The sequence below is a fragment of the Otolemur garnettii genome, unplaced genomic scaffold (genome assembly GCF_000181295.1).
Source record: "Otolemur garnettii isolate 467f Iridium unplaced genomic scaffold, OtoGar3 scaffold00159, whole genome shotgun sequence".
NCBI classification, from domain to species: Eukaryota; Metazoa; Chordata; class Mammalia; order Primates; family Galagidae; genus Otolemur; species Otolemur garnettii.
This window is the reverse complement of record NW_003852554.1, coordinates 3,970,682-3,989,030: the sequence shown is the minus strand read 5'-3', so window position 1 is coordinate 3,989,030 and position 18,349 is coordinate 3,970,682. Positions and strand designations below refer to the sequence as shown.

Here is an 18,349-nt window from a genome sequence, read left to right as displayed (position 1 = left end):
CCACAAGGAACAGAACTTCTATTGTTGGTGCCTTTTAAGCAATCAAGAAGCAGGGATTCTGAGGAAGAAGTCTGAGCAACATTTAAGGGACAGAGGTTTGATGGATGCACTCCAGGAAGAGGGAGTGATAAGGAACTTGAGCTAGATTATCTGTGTGGGGCCAGTAGCACAGAGGTGCCAGGAGAGGCCCCGCAATGACTACCTTGCCAAGCTTCCAGCTAGAAGCCTTTGCATGCCAAGTGACAAATGAGGCCTTTGCCCAAACTCTACTCTCGGGTGGACCCTGGAGCTGCTAGAAGGAACTCAGACAGGTGTACGTGAATGAGAGTCAGCAGGTGCTGAAAAGTTCTGAAACCTTTACATATTCTCCCCAGCCTGAAAACTTACATGCTCCCTTCCCCAACCTCTACTATGTCTAAATGACACTACTGTTTGCTTGCTATTCCACTGTAACCTGTTCTGATCTGGTTTTTCTTCTGAACAAATGGAGAAGGTCCAGTGTGAGGTAGTGGAAAGGGAGCTGTGTTTGAATCCAGGCTCTCTTTAGCTGTGTGAATGCAAACAAAGGATTCTACCTTTAGGATTCTCAATGTTATCAGCTGGGAAATGTGAAAAATGATACTTACTTTATGGGACTCTTGGGAATATCAACTAAGGCAATGGATACAAAGGCGTGTAGCACAACCCCTGGTATACAGTACATGTTCAATGAATATATGGCAGATATGTGAATTGATGCTCAACAAATGTTAATTCTCCCACATTTCTGTGGTTGGCTCTGTGCTTACAACTCTGAAAAATGAGTTGGGGTTCTCTGAAGTGGGTCTCAGGTGTGTCAGCCAAATTACAGAGAAAGGATCCAAGTTCATTTTGTGACCCCTGCCTCTCCCCCTATTACAAAGGCAATAGAAAATCTCCCAGGTAAAGGCACACTGATGCTTCTGCTAAACAGACAATAGCATCGCCAGCCTCCTCTGCTGTAGACTTCAGCAGCAGAGCAGCTGGGTAGCTGCAGCTTGTCACCCACAGCATTTGAGGGTAACCCGCCTTTAGTCCTATCTCTGAGCCTCTGGACAGATGTTGAGCACAACCAGCACGGCACCAGTATGGAGAGTTGTGAGAGCCAGGCAGAGAGGCCTGGCACGCTCCCTTTCCCTCCCACTCCTCCTTTCTGCCTCACTCGCATCCTCAGAAATGCAGAGCACTGCGTTGGCAGCTGGTTCTGCCTACCTGTGACTCTAATCTGAGCAAGTGGGTAGGCTGGAGCACCTCTGCTGGTGCTGTCCCCCATTTCGGCACTGAAAACCTTTCCCTGCTAAGTTAGACCCTAGGTATAACCTTGTCCAAGAAAGCTAAGGAGGAGCTGAGCAGACCAAGGCCACTGACAACCCCTGGGGTCTTGGCTAGCCCTTTCCCTTCTGCTCTGTCAATGTGGAGAAGCAGACGGTCCCATTGCAAACACACCCTACAGTCTGCCTTATATTTAGTTTTTTTCCTGCTCAAGGAAGGCTAAATGTTGGTATGGTCCATATGCTGTAACTCAGAGATATTTGATGTCACTGTGCCTAGTGTTAAATACTTTGTAATTTTGATGTAGCATATTCCATTCCCTGATTTCCAGAGAAATATAACCTCCTGCCTTATGTAATTTCTCTCTAGGGACATAGGCTAGGAGGTGATGCTGTAGAGCTTCAAGCTTCTAATCATGCATTTCCCTAAAGAATGAAGCCTCCACTGGGCATGATGGCTCACATCTATAATTCCAACACTTAGGGATGCCAAGGGCCGGGGGGAGTGGTGGATTGCCTGAGCTCAGAAATTCAAGACCAGCCTGAGAAACAGCGAGACTTTGTCTCTACTAAAAATAGAAAACCTGCATGGGCCTTGTGGCAGGTGCCTGTAGCCCCAGCTACTCAAGAGGCTGAGGCAAGAGGATAGCTTGAGCCGGGAGTTTGAGGTTGTTGTGAGCTATGATGCCATGAAACTCAATCCAGGGTAACAGAATAAGACTTGGTCTCCAAACAAACAAAAAAATGAAGCCCCTCTCATTCCTCCCTTACAGATGTTCATTCAGACTCTTCTTGCACACTGCTGGTGATGAGGAGCTTACTGCCTTCCAAGAGAGACCATCCAGGGGTCAGCTACTCTATTCATTAGAAAGAGTCCCTTATCCTGAGCAAAAGTCTGTCTTCCTGAGATTTATTTCCTGGATTGTTTCTGGGCAACACAGAGCAAATTTGCTCCTTTGTCCCATGAAGTCCCTTCAACTTTTTAGAGACTGTGATCTTTCTTTCCTATTCCTACCCATCTCCTTTTTTTCATCTCAGGGATAAACCACTCCAGTCTCTTCATCCATCTCTGATGGGGAATGAATTGTAGATGCCCCACCATTCTGGTCATATTCCAAATGATCATAGCTACTATTTAGGGAGCACACAAATATTCTCGCTGACATTTTCCACACCTAAGTCCACTTGATCTTTGTAGCTATTATAGTGAGGTAGATATGACTATTACATCTTTCAGGCAAGGAAAGTAAGATGTTAAATAAATTGCCTAAGATGACATAGACTTTACCAAATAGAACCAGGGTTTGAATGCAGAATTAGAACCCAGAGTGACTTGGCTACCAGTTTTTGCTCTTAAATCACTAGCATATTTGCTACCTGTGTGGTCTGTGGTCCAATTAATTAAAGCCGTTTTTAAACTATGGGCCAATGCGTGATCACAATATTACGGAAGTGGCTTGCCCAGGGAAAAATGGACCTGGTCTACCACCTCTCTCATTTTAGGCCATCTGTTTCTCTACCTTCTGCCTAAAATGATGCTACCGTGTTTAAAAAGCTGCCACACTGCTTGGCTCGTGTTGAGCTGGTAGCAGTGAATTAAACTCCCCAGAACTCTGACACAGGAACTGCTGGGAGTTCAAGTCTTGACTGTTCTTCCTGATCTTGCTGACAGAGTCCCCGACCTCAAAGTGAAGGCTATCCCAATTTTGGTTGGCTGGGTGGTTCTTGAGGCAGTGGGAGACCTACAGGGAAAGGTGCCAAGAATGCTCAGAGGAACAGAGAAGGTGAGCAAACCACTTTATTTGTGTTCCTCTGGGCCACAGGAACCCAGGGAGAAGCTGTACATACAATACAACATTTGTAAACAACTAACATCTGGTTCTTTGTTATCTTTTCTGAAAACGAGCATGCAAAAGGAGAACAAGTTTTGCTCTTGATTTTTGCAACAAACTTCAAAAATAAATCTTCAACCTAACCCAAGCCAAAAAAGAAAAAAAAAAAATGCTTTAGTCTTGTGCTAAAGGCCCTATCTCCCGTGAGTCTCCTTTCCTCTCCCTATCTCCTGATCCTCACTTCCCGGAGGTCATTTTAATTAGCAGGCTGTCATGGCGACTCCGCCTGCTGCTTCCACAGACAGGAAGGGAGCAGGCTCCCCTGGACCCATTCATCGTATGAAGGCACTTTACTCTTCAGAAAAATGTGCAACAAAATGTACAAAATGTTTAGCTTGCCCCACCGTGGGAATTGCTACTGCTATGGTTTTATTTCATCGTTCCTACCCAGCTCAGGGTGCATCCTTCTGTTTTTTGCAGCCCCCTACCCCCCACCTGGAAACCACCCTTTTCTCGTGGCAAATTTTCAAGGCCTACCTCTTCAGGGGCCAGGTTTGATCCCTGTCATCTGGAGACTTGAGCCATGATAAAACTTTTGAAATGAATGACCAAAACTTATTGTCTTTGGAGCTAACATTTCAATTAAACTACCTAAGAAACTGAGAAATAGCTCTCAGAAGAGTTTTCTAAAGTTGCATGCTGGCCTTTTGGGGGAATCAGGAAGCAGGCAGCTTATAGATATAGTGATCATATTTCTAAGACCATTGTGATTTCAAAAATACAGTGCATTTGCTTTTAGGTTGCATGTGCTGTCACTGAAAATATGGACATTGCCTTTCTAAATCTGTGAACAATCACAGCCTATCTTAAAAGATAATCATCTGCAGTAACTAGCCAACTTAAAAAGGTAAAGGGGCTTTGAAAGAACTGACCTGAGATGTATCAAACCTCTTAAAAGAGATGTGTGGGTTTTCCTCATCTTAGAGGATTTCTATGTTGTGGAAAATATCATCTGTGCTTGCCTGGTTCCAGCCTCCTATTTTGTTCCTGAGCCTCGAGCTGAAGGCAAACAATTGATTTTCCACTGGTAAAAGGGAAAATCGATGATGAAATTTCTCCTTTTTTTCTTTCCCTTTCATTAACCTATGCATTATCCCACAAACCCTTGTCTTGGAAACTAGAGAAGGGTGATTCATTTCATGCCCTGGCAGAAAATGCATGCGCCTCCTCCCACAAGCCCTCCCAGGACTCCGTGTCTTTAAAAAGAGTTTGAAGGGTCTTTGTGGTTCACTGATCTCCTCTTGTCCCCTTTGCCGTTGGGGTAGTTGCTGGCCGTGCCCCGCAGGAGTGGGTGCTTGTAGGGAGGGGGTTTTTCTTTCCTGCAAAGGGGGAGATAACAGAAAGAAAGAAGACAGCACATATACACACTGTCATGAAATCATCCGTGTGCATGTCTATCTCCCCCCTGGACTGTGACCTCCTAGGAATAGCGGCCTTGTTATCTTCTTCTCTGTGTCCCCAGAACCCAGCTTAGGGCCTGGTTCAAAGCAGGCACTGCGGCTCAATGAATGCCTGTTAGGTAGATGGATGGATACTTTGTAAACTTCACTGTCCTACAGTTCCAACTTTTCACCTTTCCACCCTGATTCCAACTCATTGAGCTCATTCCATGACGGGATAGAGATACATTAGGGATATCTCAGGATACAGCTCATTCCATGACAGGTGTCTTCATGGACACCCAGAAGAGCTGTAACTTGGAAGAGCCTGGGACCTCATTCCCTTCAATACCACATGGGCTTCAGCATAAACAAATTATGGCATTTCATAATGTCTGTCTCCCCAACGAGGGAGATGTGAGAACAGATGAGCTTGGTTCATCTGTGTCTCAGCACACAGCACCCAATGCAAACCCCTCAACACTTCTGCTGAGAAATTTGTCCATTTGACTGTTTTGCTCACATGTTAGATTATGAGCTCCTTGTGGGCAGGAACCATGTTTTATTCACTTTTTTACCTTTTCCTTCATATAGGGCCTTGTTTCTTTGTTATGGCGTTGACTGATAAATTAATGTCATTTTCATTTAGTCATTGAAGATTTACATGCAGTGAAATGAGTGGGCCTTGGAGATAGAAAGAGCTGAACTGAATCCCCAAATTGGCTACAAATAAGAGCTGTGACCTCAGACAAGTTATGTAATTTCACTGAGCTGGTAAAATAGGAGGAAAATATTCTGATCTTGAGGAGGTGGTGCAAGGCTAAATGAGATGATCTGAGTAAATACACTTAGTGTCTTCCCTTCCTACTGTAATTTGCAAAGTTATGGTGCTAGGTACGATCCTACAGACTCTGGAGGGGACAAAGATGAGCAGGCATTGATACTGTCCTCAGGTTGCTTAAAGCTTAGTAGAGGAGACAGTTGCACAGAATAACTACTGAAAATAATAACTGCAATGCCCTGCAGATATGAGAATCTCCTGGGCTAAACTTGAATTAGGTTCGAAGAAGTAACTTCTTGTGATCCCTATGCGCTGACCTTGGAGCGCCATTTTCCTTACTGTTGCTGAGCCATAAATAAGGTAAAGGCAAAAAGTGTCCGCCTACAAAGGGACACCTTGCCCTAACATATCTCCCCTACCAGAAGCCTCTCTGCCTAAAAGCCACATTTACTGAAGACTCTTGCTAACACAGTGAGACCCTCTAGTGTAAGGAACACACAGTTAGACAGCAGCACCCACCCACTGACACCCTGGAGCATGTGCTTGCCATGTTCTTAAGGGCAATGTGATCCAAAGGCAGTCACTTCCTTTCTCTGAGCTTCAATTTCTTCATTTCTAAGATAGGAGAAGAATCCATGCTCTTCTTGCCTCAGAGGCTCTAATAAATGGAGGTCGAAGAAGAGCTTTGTAAAGTACAAGGTGCCATTCATTTGTCATTAAGGAGCGTGGTTCTCAATACCCAAAGTGAGTATAGGACATGGGTATGATTTCACGGGGGCGAAGGAAGGAAGGTGTGTTTGCCCTAGAGAGGCAAGCCTGGGTTTGGTCACAGGTGAATGTTGACCAGGGGATTAGGTGTGCAGTGGCTCGGGAGGACTGTGAATGTATAGAATGACTTGGGGAAGTGGGTCGGGAAGGCAAAGAGCCTCTAATCAAAGATAGGGGCACAGAGGGAGAGAGAGGAAGTCCTAGAAGGCAAATACCCCTTCCTCTGGGCCTCTGCAGAGGCTGTTCCCTCCCCTACCTCTCCAAACTCACCTCCTCTGGGAAGTTGACTTCTCAGAAAATAAGCCCCTTCCTGCTCTGTGCTTCTGCGGAACTTCATCCATCACATCACTCTTCTCCCTGCCATTTTCTAGGTGGTTCCTTGCCCATCTGTTTCTTTCAAGAAGTCTTAAGTTTGATGTGTTGGCTTTTTCTCCGTAATCATTACTACTGGGCCAAGTGCTGGCCTGGTGTGGAGCAGGTGCTTGAGGAGTGTTTGACAACTAGAAAATGAACTTTCGCTCTTCCCTTTACCATCTCTTTTGCTCTAAAAATCCTGGCCTTGTCATTGCCTGGGAATGTATCTCGTTAGGTTCTGCTTCTTACTTTCCCACGCCCTATCCCCTAACATGGAACACCCTCTCTTTTTCTATTTCATCAATTCAAATTCAACATGTCCTTTAAAAATAAGTTCAGCTGGTCATGGTGGCTCAGGCCTGTAATCCTAGCACTCTGGGAGGCAGAGGCAGGTGGATTGCTGGAGCTCAGGAGTTCAAGACCAGCCTGAGCAAGAACAAAACTCCATGTCTAAAAATAATATCTGGGCGTTGTGGTGGGCACCTGTAGTCCCAGCTACTTGGGAGGCTGAGACAAGAGGATCACTTGAGCTCAAGAGTTTAATGTTGCTGTGAACTATGATGCCATGGCACTCTACCGAGGGTGACAAAGTTTGACTCTGTAAAAAAACTAACTAACTAAATAAATAAAAATAAAAACAAGTTCAAACTCTACTTCCTCCCCTGGAAGCAAGTCCTATTGTGATATACTTGGCAGCTACCAAATATTTGCCAGGTTGTGTGGAAGAGTAATTTCTGGTTTATAGTGTGAAGGGGTTGCAATGGATGATTTCTGGGGACTTCCTCAATTCTATCATCATATCATTAATACAGTTACATTTAGGGCTTCTTTAGTACTTAATCTATGGTAGGCCCTGCACCAGGCACTGAGGAGACAGAGGGATTCAGACAGCTCTCAAGGAGCACACCGGCCAGTGGAGAAGCCAGACACAAAGACACCACGGAAATGCACCATGGAACGCACACCATTCTAGAGGTCCATAAACCAGGCAGTCAGGATTCAGCAGAGAGGAAGCAGCTCTGCCTCGGCAGAGGACAAGGACAGGAAAACACAGGGTGTGATATTTGGACTCAGTTTTGAAGGATGACTAAGAGTTTACCACCTATAAGCAGAAAGGAAAAACATTCCAGGAAGAGCAAAAAGGATGAACAAAGACATGAAGGTGTGAACATAGCTAAGTCGTCCAGGCTGAAGGCTAGGACGTGAAGTGGGAAGAATGAAATGAGGGGAAGAAGCTGCTTGCACAGATAGACGTGTGCTAGGAAGCAGTGAATGAAGTTTAAGACATAGGCCATGGTCTTAAATAGCAAGAGGAAAAGTTGAAACATTACTCTGAAGGTAATGAGGAGCCACAGAAAGAAGGTTTTTGAGAGAAGGGACAAGCTGCTATGTAGTTTAATACTTGTATACTGTCCAGGGTTGTTTTTTATCTTTCTGTGTGTGTACATGCCTTTCTCCTCCATAAATTTGGGCTCCTGATGCAGGAGCTATGTATAATCCTACAATACTAGGGCCTGGTACACGGTGGGCTCCAGCCCCTGCACACGCATACACACATCCTGACCTCACCGTGGAGCCAGCCCTCCTAGCCTGCTGCTGGGCCTGCGTACCGCTCACGGCAGGGCCAGCCCACCCTCCATGCTCACGCTTTGTCTTCCCACAGAAGTGCACCTGGCATGTTCATTTTTCTTGTCTAATTTTATCCCCTTTGATCGAGCATTTTTGACTTTAGTTCTGTGACAGTATCACTGTGGTCCAAATAAACGTGGGGTCTCAGCTTGGGTCATCAATGCCATGTCTTTCAGCCTGAGCTCTTGTACCTACGTTGCTCCCCACCCCAGGGACCCAATCTGAAGGTGGCCTAGCACCCAAGGATGCCGACAGGCTCCCGCCAGCATGTGGGCGGGAACCGACATATTGTAATTATCCCGGGAGATGGAAGAAAACGAAGATTAATTTTGAGTCAAAACATGTAATTTTCCTTTTAAACCAGGACTGCTCTTTCACTTAAGCTATTTGATGCTTGGTTGAAAAATAGTACAAAAAAGGGTGGTGAAATATTCAAATCCCAAATCAGAGCTCAGAGCCTTGTATCCTCCTGGGAATTCATTTTTAAAGGATTCCTGACCAATTTAAAGCTAAGTGGAGTTGATGGTTTTATAGGTGTGGGAAGGAAGTTGATTTTTTTTTTTTCATTTAAGGGTGGGTGCGTGTACCTCAAGGCCACAAGACTTTGGACTGGTGAGGAATGAGCTCTCCAGCTCTTTTTTAAAGAGGGCTTTAAAGCTCAGGGCAAAGAGGTTTCATGAGCAGCCAAACTCAGGGCCCTGAGAACTCCCCTGCATCCTATAGACCCAGCTTCAGGGTCCCTTCTCCCCCCACCTCCAAAAACTCTTCACTGGCTGATACTGAGTGCACTGGGCTGGGGCGAGGAACTGGGCTGTAGTCCTGACTCTGACTGCATGACCCCCTCCAGCCCCTTCTGCTCCTTGGGTCTTGATATCCTCATCTGTACCATGAAGAGAGACTAGGTAATCACTAAAGTCTCCCTGAGCACCGGCACTCTTTCACTGGCCTAGGACAATACAACGTCCAAGAAGAAAATGGTTAAGGATCAAGACAATGTTTTTCAGTTTGACAGATTATTCAAGAGGCTGAATCCCCAAATCAACTTGTAAATGAGATACTAAGAATTCTTTTGAGTTTTATAAAGCTTTGAAATGTTAAGAACTTTAACCAATCAAGAATGACTTCTAAGAACGAATGGAGCACTTCCCTCTGGAGGTGAACTCCTCAGAGGCAGGGGTCATGTTTTAATCAGCTGCTCATCCCAGAACCTTCTTCCTGCCAAGAGCCTGGCACAAAGTGTTGCTTTCCTGTGTGAACAAATGGATGTGTATGTGGGTATGCTCAGTAAAGGACAGGCATTCACAGGATACAAGAAATAGGTGTGATTCTCCTGCAGGAGTTTCTAATACCCCAGCATAGGGGGAACAAAGACTCCAGGTGATTTATGAACAATACGAGACAGGGTGTCAGAGTATTGTCATGCAGATGCTATCTGGACCAGGGACCTAGAGATATATACTCACAGCATCACAGAATGTGGGCCCCAGAACACCGCTCATCTCAACCAGGTAGGTGGAGGGCCTTTCCCTAGGTCATGATGGGCTAGCTGCCTGGGACTGCAACTCAGAAACTAAAGGAGATGAAAGCATTTATGGAACACCTTCTGCCTGCTGGGCAGCACACTAAGCTTGCTAATTTGCAACCATGTTTAGAGGTTGTTATCACCTCCATTTATAGGTAGGTGAAGAAATGCTTCAAGAGACCAAGAAACGTGCCTACAATCCCGTAACTTGTTTGAGCCTTAGAGAATCTGAACCCACACTGATGAACTTCCACTTGAGGTAGTAAAACTCTTTGGCCTCAGGCATCTCACACTTTGTCCTTATTTTTCTGAGCCTCCTTTTCCTGATTTGTAAGATGCAAAATGTAATGCTATAAGGAATACATAAGGTGATACACAAAAAGTACTTCCTATAATAAATAGTGAGAATTTATATTGTTTTCATTAATAATAGGGTAAGGAGGAAAGTGTATCAGTGCAAAGGCCCTGAGGCACCAACGTACATGGGCAAGGTCATGGACAAGGTCATCAGAAAGAATGGTCTGACAGGAGCAGGGAGCACGGCCTGGTCATGCCTTTCAAGGAGGAGGGATGACTGGGGAGTAGGAGATGAGCCCAACAGGGAAGGCAGGGCCCAGGGCTCAGTGGACTCATTGCCAGTGGCCATGGGAACACCCAGGGCTTCAAACTCTGGCCCAGCCTTCAGTCCAGACAGATGCTCACCTCCTGACCTCTCCTCACTGGTCCTGCAAATTGGCCCCAGCAGAGGACCTGAGGTGGGACCTCTCAGGAGTGTGTCCTCTCCAGTTCCAAACCTTCACTCTTCAGAGAAGGAGACTATACTGACAGGATAGATGTATTCCTGGCACTGTACTGGGTGCTTTGTCAGACATCTCTCAATCATCTTGTACTTGACTACCATTGTACCCACTTTACAGATAAGGAAAATGAAGGATCTGAGAGGATGGGCTATCAGATGAAGTGGCAGATGGACACATCCAGACGAACCTAGTATAATGACTGAACTCAGCTCCCAGCAACCCCCATCCCTGTGGATTCCTAGGATAGACCTGGGAACATGCTTTCTATGTCTGAAGCCCTTAATGATACTTATGCTCAGGAAATATGCTGTTCTGCATATTTGTGGTGGGGCTGAGATAATCTTTTCTGTGTCACCGATGGAAAGCCAAGAGCCACTGAGCGGCAAAAGGAAGTTGCCTCTGAAGACAAAGCCCTGTAAGCAGGACTTGAGCCCAGACAGCTCTGCTTTGCCACTTACCGCAGCTTCGGCATGGGAATCGCCACCTTTTCAACCATGGGGTTCAGCCGATAATAATCCAAAAACGTCCTTGCCACATTCCGCCCCAGCTTCATATCTGCATGTGTGTGTATTAAGGAAAATTTTGAAAAGATCGAGTGAAAAGAGGACTACAAAAAAAAAAAAAAAAAAGAAGAAGAAGAAAAAGAAAAGCCAGTAATAGTATTAAAAAACAACAACAAAAACCAGTAATAGTATTAAAAACAGTAACACCACTCACTGTTCTAATGTATGGGCTCTCTTTTTCAATTCTCATGAAACCTTAATTGTAACTACTATTGTTATGCTCATTTTATTACAAATAAGGGAACTGGTGCTTAAGATCACATAACTGGGAAAAGAAGGGGACTAGATATGAGTCTAGGTAGTCTTACCCTGAAACCCATGCAGATAGCCTATTAAGATACACTGTAGCCCTTAGGAAATAACTGGGCTTCTCTGTTGTGGCCACAGGCAGTTTAGGGTGGGGCCAGATAAGCAAAACCCAAGAATTGCCTGCCCCTTCTGTACCTCAGGTACAATGGTAAAACTCTTTGTGACCCTAAATAGTATCCCCATTCCACTTTGAAATTCTACCAATAATGAATAGTTAAGCTAAAGATTCATGACCTATTAAAGTACAAACTCCCCAGGCAAAGGGAAGGGGCCAGTTCCATGGTCATCATTAACATTTTAGTATGAATTAGTACAGTAATCACCTATGCAGGGACATAGAGAATCTGCTCTTTGCATTTTATCCCACATGTCTAGGTCTTCATATATGCTGTTTCCTCTGCCTTAAGTGCCTTCCCCCCTTTTATTTGGCTGTCTTATACCCATCAATTCTCCAACTAGGCAATATGTCTTTAGTAGAGACTTCTAGAATACTCCTTCCCTCCCCTCCTAGGACTACGATTGGTGCCCTTGCCTGGTACTTCTCTAGCCTCTGATCTGACTTTATTAATAAAGTACTTAATCACTTATCTTATAGTATGGGAATTATGTATTTACTCACTTTAAGCCTTAACCCCTTCTCTCCTCCCTCCTTCCTCCTCCCTCAGCTCTGAACATCCAAACTTCCTCATGAGACCTCCTGTCTCTTGAATTTGTTCAGTTCTTTCCACCCTCCTAGAATAAATCAGCATCATTTTCCCCCCAGGATTACTGTCACCCTGTCCTAACAGGCTCCCTGCCCCAGGATTGCCCCAGTCCCATCCATTTTCTACTGCGTGGCCAGGTCTGACCCTGTCACTTAGCTGAGTAAAACACTTTAGTGGCTCCCAGTGGCCTTACAGTCCACATTTCTGACCATGACTTATAGGCAATTCATAGCTGGGTCCCTGATTTCTCTCAGCTTTGCACTTGTCCCCCCACCCTTGCCCTCACATCCAGCGGTTCTGAACTTCTGTCTCTAGGCCTTTGTCCTAACCATGGCCCTCCCAGAGCGCTTTCCCTCCCTTCCCAGTCTCCGGAACCTCGATTCACTTGCGCTTCACTGGGAAGTCTTCCTCGACTGGCCTTGCTGGGAAGGGGTCCCTCCTGCTTTTTCCGACAGCTTCTTCTTCCAGGTCTTCACCAACAGGACCATTCGTCAAACTGTACTGTAGCCATCTCTTGTTTTAAGTCACCCCTTCTGGTCTGCAAGCTCTTTGAGGTAGAGGCCATGTCTGTCTTACTCATCCCCCGAAGACCCACATACTCACCTGGCAATAAGTGTGAAATATATATTTGTTGAATGAATAAATAATAATAATAGCTTATTATGTGCTAGCCAGTCTTTTAAGTGCCTTACATATATTGACTCACTTAATCCTTGCAATAACCCAATGAGGTAGGTCTGTTAGTCCCCCTGTTTAGAGAGGATATGTGAATTCCCCAAAGGGCAGTCAACTAATAACTACTGGAGCTGGGACTGAGCCTAAGCACCCTGGGTCCACATGCTGAACTGCCTCCCTAAACCACCTCTCCGTGAGAGCCTCCCAGACCCGTACCATTTCATATTCACTCTGTGTCTGTCTTGCCTAATACATGATAGGGAACTCTCAGCCTACTGAGAGACAAACTCACATCCCTGACTCAGGAGCATGTTGGGAGGCACACAGGTGACATGTCGAGGAGCAAGAACTCTCTGATGAAGGCCTGTTCTCAGCTGGACTACACAGGTGGCACGACTGAGGTGGGCACTTCAGGGAGAGGACATGGAGTGAGCAGCAGGGCAACGTGACTGACTACCCAGCCACCCAACAAGCACTTACGCTTTTTCTTTTTCTTTTCTTTTTTTTTTTTGAGATAGTGTCGTGACATCCCAGCTCACAGCAACCTCAAACTCTTGGGCTTAAGCAATTCTCTTGCCTCAGCCTCCCAAGTAGCTGGGACTATCAGCATCTACCACAATGCCTGGCTATTTTTTTTTGTTGTTGTTGTTGTAGTTGTCGTTGTTGTAGTTGTCGTTGTTGTTTTAGCAGGTCTGGGCCAGGGTTGAACCTGCCAGCCCTGGTGTATGTGGCTGGCACCCTAACCACTGAGCTACAGGTGCCGAGCCAGACACGCACTTTTGGAAGCCTGCAATGTGCTGGGGCTCATGTGAGGGGAGTGCTGGTGGGAGGGGACTGGGTAGGTCACGGTGGAGAGGACAAAGTTGAAAGGGAAGGAAAGAAGCAGGATTGTTGGGCAGGTTCTGTGGGGCTCCCTTCTGTTTGGGTCTGGGCCAGGTCTCCTGGGCTAGCACTCCACCTAGAGCCATGGAGATGAATGAGCAGGTGGGAAACAGCCAACTGAGTTCTTGCCTCCTTCTTCAAGAAGTCCCCAAGCTGGATTGGCTATGCCCCAGGATGTGAAAACTAGCATTTACGAACACCTACTATGTGCCTGGCATTGCACTCAGTACTTTGCCTACATATGTTTTTAATCTTCAAAACAATTCAGTGACAAAAGAAATTTTGTCTCCCATTTGCTCAGGGGGGGTTAAGGAATTTGTCCAAGGCTACAGAACTGGTAATGGTACAGTCAGGATTCAAACCCAGGCAAATCTGATTCTAGAACCATGAGCTTTCCACTGTCCTAGACTGTTTCCCAACTTGGAGGCACCTTTTCTGTCACAGCCTGAGTCATTCCAGGCCAGCGCCTGGTGGGAGAAGGAAAAACACCGGACAAGTTGTTTATGACAGTGAGATGCACCGTAGGCTCCCTGTGTTCTGGGGCTGCCACCTGCTTTCTTCCTGGGGATGTGACTGACCTTCTCTGTCCTCTTCTTTAAAAAGTTGACAAGCTGGCATGGGGCATGGCCTCCCTGACCAGCAAACCCTGGAGGCAGTCTCGATGCGGGGGGCCACGGAGGCGGGCTGGCTGCTTTCACCCAGCCAGTCTCTGGTCGGCTGGAGGAGACCAAGCTCAGGGTTGTATGCGCTGACAGGAAGAGCTACAGGGCAGAGGAAAGCCCAGGGCCCTGTGGGCTAAGCTAAAAGGCTGCAGCCGAAATTCTGGAGGCAGATGTATCTGATCCAATTCTTGGCTCTACCTCATGCTGGGTACAGCAGAGTGTATTTTCCAAAGATGTGGGCAACAATATTTCCCATCTCATATGTTATTCTCTAACACGACCTTGACCTTCTTCCACTGAGAAGTGTGGTCTATGTCTCCTCCCCTTTGAATCTGGATGGGCTCATGACTCACTTGTAACCAAAAGAAGGGCAGAAGTGGGAGGAGTGACGTTGTGGGGCTCCTGGCACTTGCATGCCAGAATGCTCGGGCTGAAGTCCTGAGCCTCCATGCAGGTTCCCTGAGACCCTGAGATTACAGGAAGAGAAGGAAGAGAGACACCGGCCAGCCTATGGCTCCTCTGGCACTCTGCCCTTCTAGTCCCCGCCATTGACTGCAGCCGCATCAGACTCTCAGTCAGACCCTGCAGCAGAGACCTTCCCAAATTTCTGACCCACAGAGAGCATGAGAGAATAGCTATTGCTATTTTAAGCCACTGAGTTTTGGGGAGATTTTCTAAAGCATAAAGAGAGAACTAGGACGCTGTGTGACCATGCACAGGCCTCCGTTTCCTCATCTGTAAAATGTGAACAGTAAGGCTCATCTCCCAGGGTTGTCGGGATGAAGCATGTGATGGCACCTGGTTGATGAATACTTGGGGGCTGACTGAGTGGATGAATGGGGAGGAGAGGAGCTTCCCTTCCTTACCAACCCATACTGAGAGTCAGACTTGAAGCAACTGTGGGAGATACCCTCGTTAATCCATCCTCTTGAGCTCTAAAGGGAAAGGAGTTGGGCAGTAGAATATCCCACTGTGAGCTGTTGATCATTTTGTCAGGCTCTGTTGAAAAGACAGTGTTTCAAAGGTGGGAGTTGTCTGGGATAATCCTTTCTCTCTCCCCCTTCCAACCTTGTAACATATCCCTCAAACCCTGGAGGCCTCACTTCAGATTATTTACGGCAATGGCTCTGTTTGGGTCAAGGAATAGGACATTGTGGGGAAGAGGAGAGAGATTGATTGAACATTTTCAATTAAAACAAGTTGTCTTTGAACAAAGATTTAAGATCTGAGCAAGGAGAGGATATAACTCTTTTTGGCTGGAGACTTTTTTAGTAAGAGAGAAAAAAAAAAATTAGGGTGAAAACTCCCAACTATTCATTGTCAACAGAAACCTCAGGATGGTCTGTAAATTGAAAATCTCTTCAAAAAATTATCTTCAGATTCTTATATAGGTCATTGATTCATTGATCTGTTTCTTGCAGATGGCAGGGAATGGCCAGCCACACAGAGCAGGTAAGATCTAGATCCTCAAAACAGTTTTATGTGGGAGCATTCAGCTGGGATCATAAGAAACTCAGAGTAATTTGGTAACTTCTATCTAGAGCTGTTTTGAAATAAAGAAGTGGCCCCAGACTCCCATTAATGAGTGAATGAGAATAAACAGTAAATGTTCAAACCCTAATTACCTATGAGGGCTCTATAAAAATAAACATTTACTGTTTATTCTCATTGATTCATTAATTCCTTCATTCTTTCATGCATTCATTCAAACATTCTCTGGGCTCTTCCTGAGAGTGATAGGGATTGGGATTTTTAAAGAAGAATTAGATAAACACACTTTACAGTCTAGAGGAAACCAGTGTGCCCCCATGACTGCATTACCAGGCATGTAGTTGCACTGCCACCTTCACAAAAGCAACTACTATTTATTTTAGAGTTAATTCTGTGTAACACATACAATGTAGTTACTATCACCAATCCTCACCACAGCCCTGAAGGTCATAGCACGAGTCTACACAAATTTCACAGATGAGGAAATTGAAAATCAGAGAGTTTATATAATTAATCCAGAGTCTTGGCTTGAAAGTAACAGAGGTAGCATGTGAATCTCAGTGTCTTCAAGTGAGATATGTATGCTGTTTCCTCTCTTGAGTGTGATCATAAATTCAAACACAAAATTCTGTGGACATGTAGAAGGAGATGGAATTTCATCTTTTTTTTTTTTTTTAATAGGGTCTCACTCTGTTTCCCAGGCTAGAGTGCCATGAAGTCAGCCTAGCTAACAGCAACCTCAAATTCCTGAGCTCAAGTGATCCTCCTGCCTCGGCCTCCCGAGTAGCTATGACCACAGATGCCCATTGCAACACCCTGGTTAATTTTTCTATTTTTAGTAGAGATGGCGTCTTGCTCTTTCTCAGGTTGATCTTGAGCTTCTGAGCTCAAGGGATCCTTCTGCCTCAGCCTTCCAATGTGCTAGGATTACAGGTGTGAGCCACCACATCCGGCCTAGAGATGGAATTTCAAATGAAAGAATTGTGAAAGCTTTGAAGGACCAAGACAGATTTTGGAGGGGGAGGAAGACAAATTTAAGCATTAGCAGAGAAATGGAGTGTGGCCCAGCACATGGCCTAAAGTAAGACAAAGAAGGGCTGGAGCTGAAGGGCAGCTGTAGTGTGGAGTGAAAGTGAGACTGGGGTATTAGGCAACAGATGGATGAACAAAGGCTTTGGGTGCCAAGGAAGGAATTTAAGTTTCTATTCAGTAGGTGATAAAAAGCAGTGAATAGCTGTGGGCCGCATCTGCCATTCATTCACTCAGTGTGTATTTATTGATTATATATAATATTCAGGCTCACTGGGAGGCTTGGGGTAGTCTATGGTCCAAACAAAACAAAATGAACCAAGACAGTGGTTAAGTCTAGAAGTAGAGCCAATAACAAAGCAGTAAAACCCCTCAAATAAATGCATAACGGCCAGTTATAACGGTGCTATGAAGAAAGTGCACAGGGTCTGTAACTGAGGGTGATGGGGGAGTGTCAGGCCTCTCTGAGGAAGGACATGGAAGCAGAGAGGGGACAGTGCAGGGGCCTTGGGAGGGAGAGGGGGACTAGAGGAGGAGGGGGGCTGGCAGGAAGCCACAGGCAAGGGCTAGATTAGGTAAGCCCTTCTTCTGGACCCCCTTAAGGAGTCAGGACTTTCTAAGCAAATTCAAAACTACCAACGAGTATTGAAAGTGTGAAAACGACATGATCTGATTTATATTTTAAAAGGTCACTGCTGCACTGAACATCAGAAGGCAAGAGTGGAAGCAGAGAGGCGGGATGCTATTGTGACAGTCTGGGGCACGATGAGGGGGCTGGGCTGTGCAGGGGTAATCCAGATGGGAAGATTTCCTGGGCTGGGAAAGCCCACAGAACCTGGTGCCAGGTTGGAGGTGGGCCTGGAGGAGAGGAAGGAGTGAAGTGACGCTTTCATATTGGGCGTTAGCCGCTGGGTGGACGGGTGTCCTGGTCTGTGATGTGGAAGGCTGGGGGAGGAATAGCTTCAGGGGACAGATTAAGAGTTCAGCTTGGGGCATGTTGGATTTGAGATCCTAGGAGATGTTAAACACCCAGGTCTTGAATCAGAAATGGGAAAAAAAAATTGGATAATGGGAATGGATTCTGAAATGTCAGCTCTTTGGGATTATTCATGCCACTAACCTTTGCTGACTGCGTGTTCCATTCTGCTCAGCTCTCCGCCTCTTGCTCCCTGCTCTCAGAGCGCACCTCCCTCGGGGTGTCCCAAGGGCTGCAGGAGAGTGGCAATGACTGAAAGAGCTTCTGTCCTCCTGTCTCAGGGCCTCAGATCTGGAGTTTTCACAGTTTTTATCACTAACACCATGTAGCCATGGCCATTTCCCTTCTCTGGGCCTAGCTTCTCTGTGTATAAATGTATAATCTGCCAAGTCCTTTGCAGTGAACGTGGAATAGTCAAACAAAAGTCTCAATACAATGAGCTTATGAAAATGGCCATTCTCATTCTCTCATTCAACAAATATTACTGAGAACCTCTATGTGCCAAGTTATTTTTGCGACTTGGGATACGCGGTGAACAACACTGACAAAGATTCCTGTCAGTATGGAGCTTGCATTCTAGCTATGGGACTTCAACTGTAAACTTAATACACTTGTAAATTGCATGGTATCCTGGAAAATAATGA

General features: G+C 45.8%; 1 protein-coding gene across 2 annotated transcripts in view; it reads right to left on the bottom strand.

Annotated features, from left to right (window-relative positions):
- Nucleotides 1-3,078: 3,078 nt before the first annotated feature.
- The window catches only part of AGBL4 (ATP/GTP binding protein like 4), a 1,282,996-nt gene continuing 1,267,725 nt past the window's right edge, over nt 3,079-18,349 (bottom strand). For both annotated transcript variants that reach the window (XM_012811470.2, XM_023519146.1), the window contains exons 12-13: nt 10,873-10,969; nt 3,079-4,500 (exon numbers count right to left, since the gene is read on the bottom strand). In XM_012811470.2, the coding sequence (XP_012666924.1) occupies nt 4,380-4,500; nt 10,873-10,969 (218 nt within the window). In that variant the 3' untranslated portion in view covers nt 3,079-4,379. The remainder of the gene's footprint in view (nt 4,501-10,872; nt 10,970-18,349) is intronic.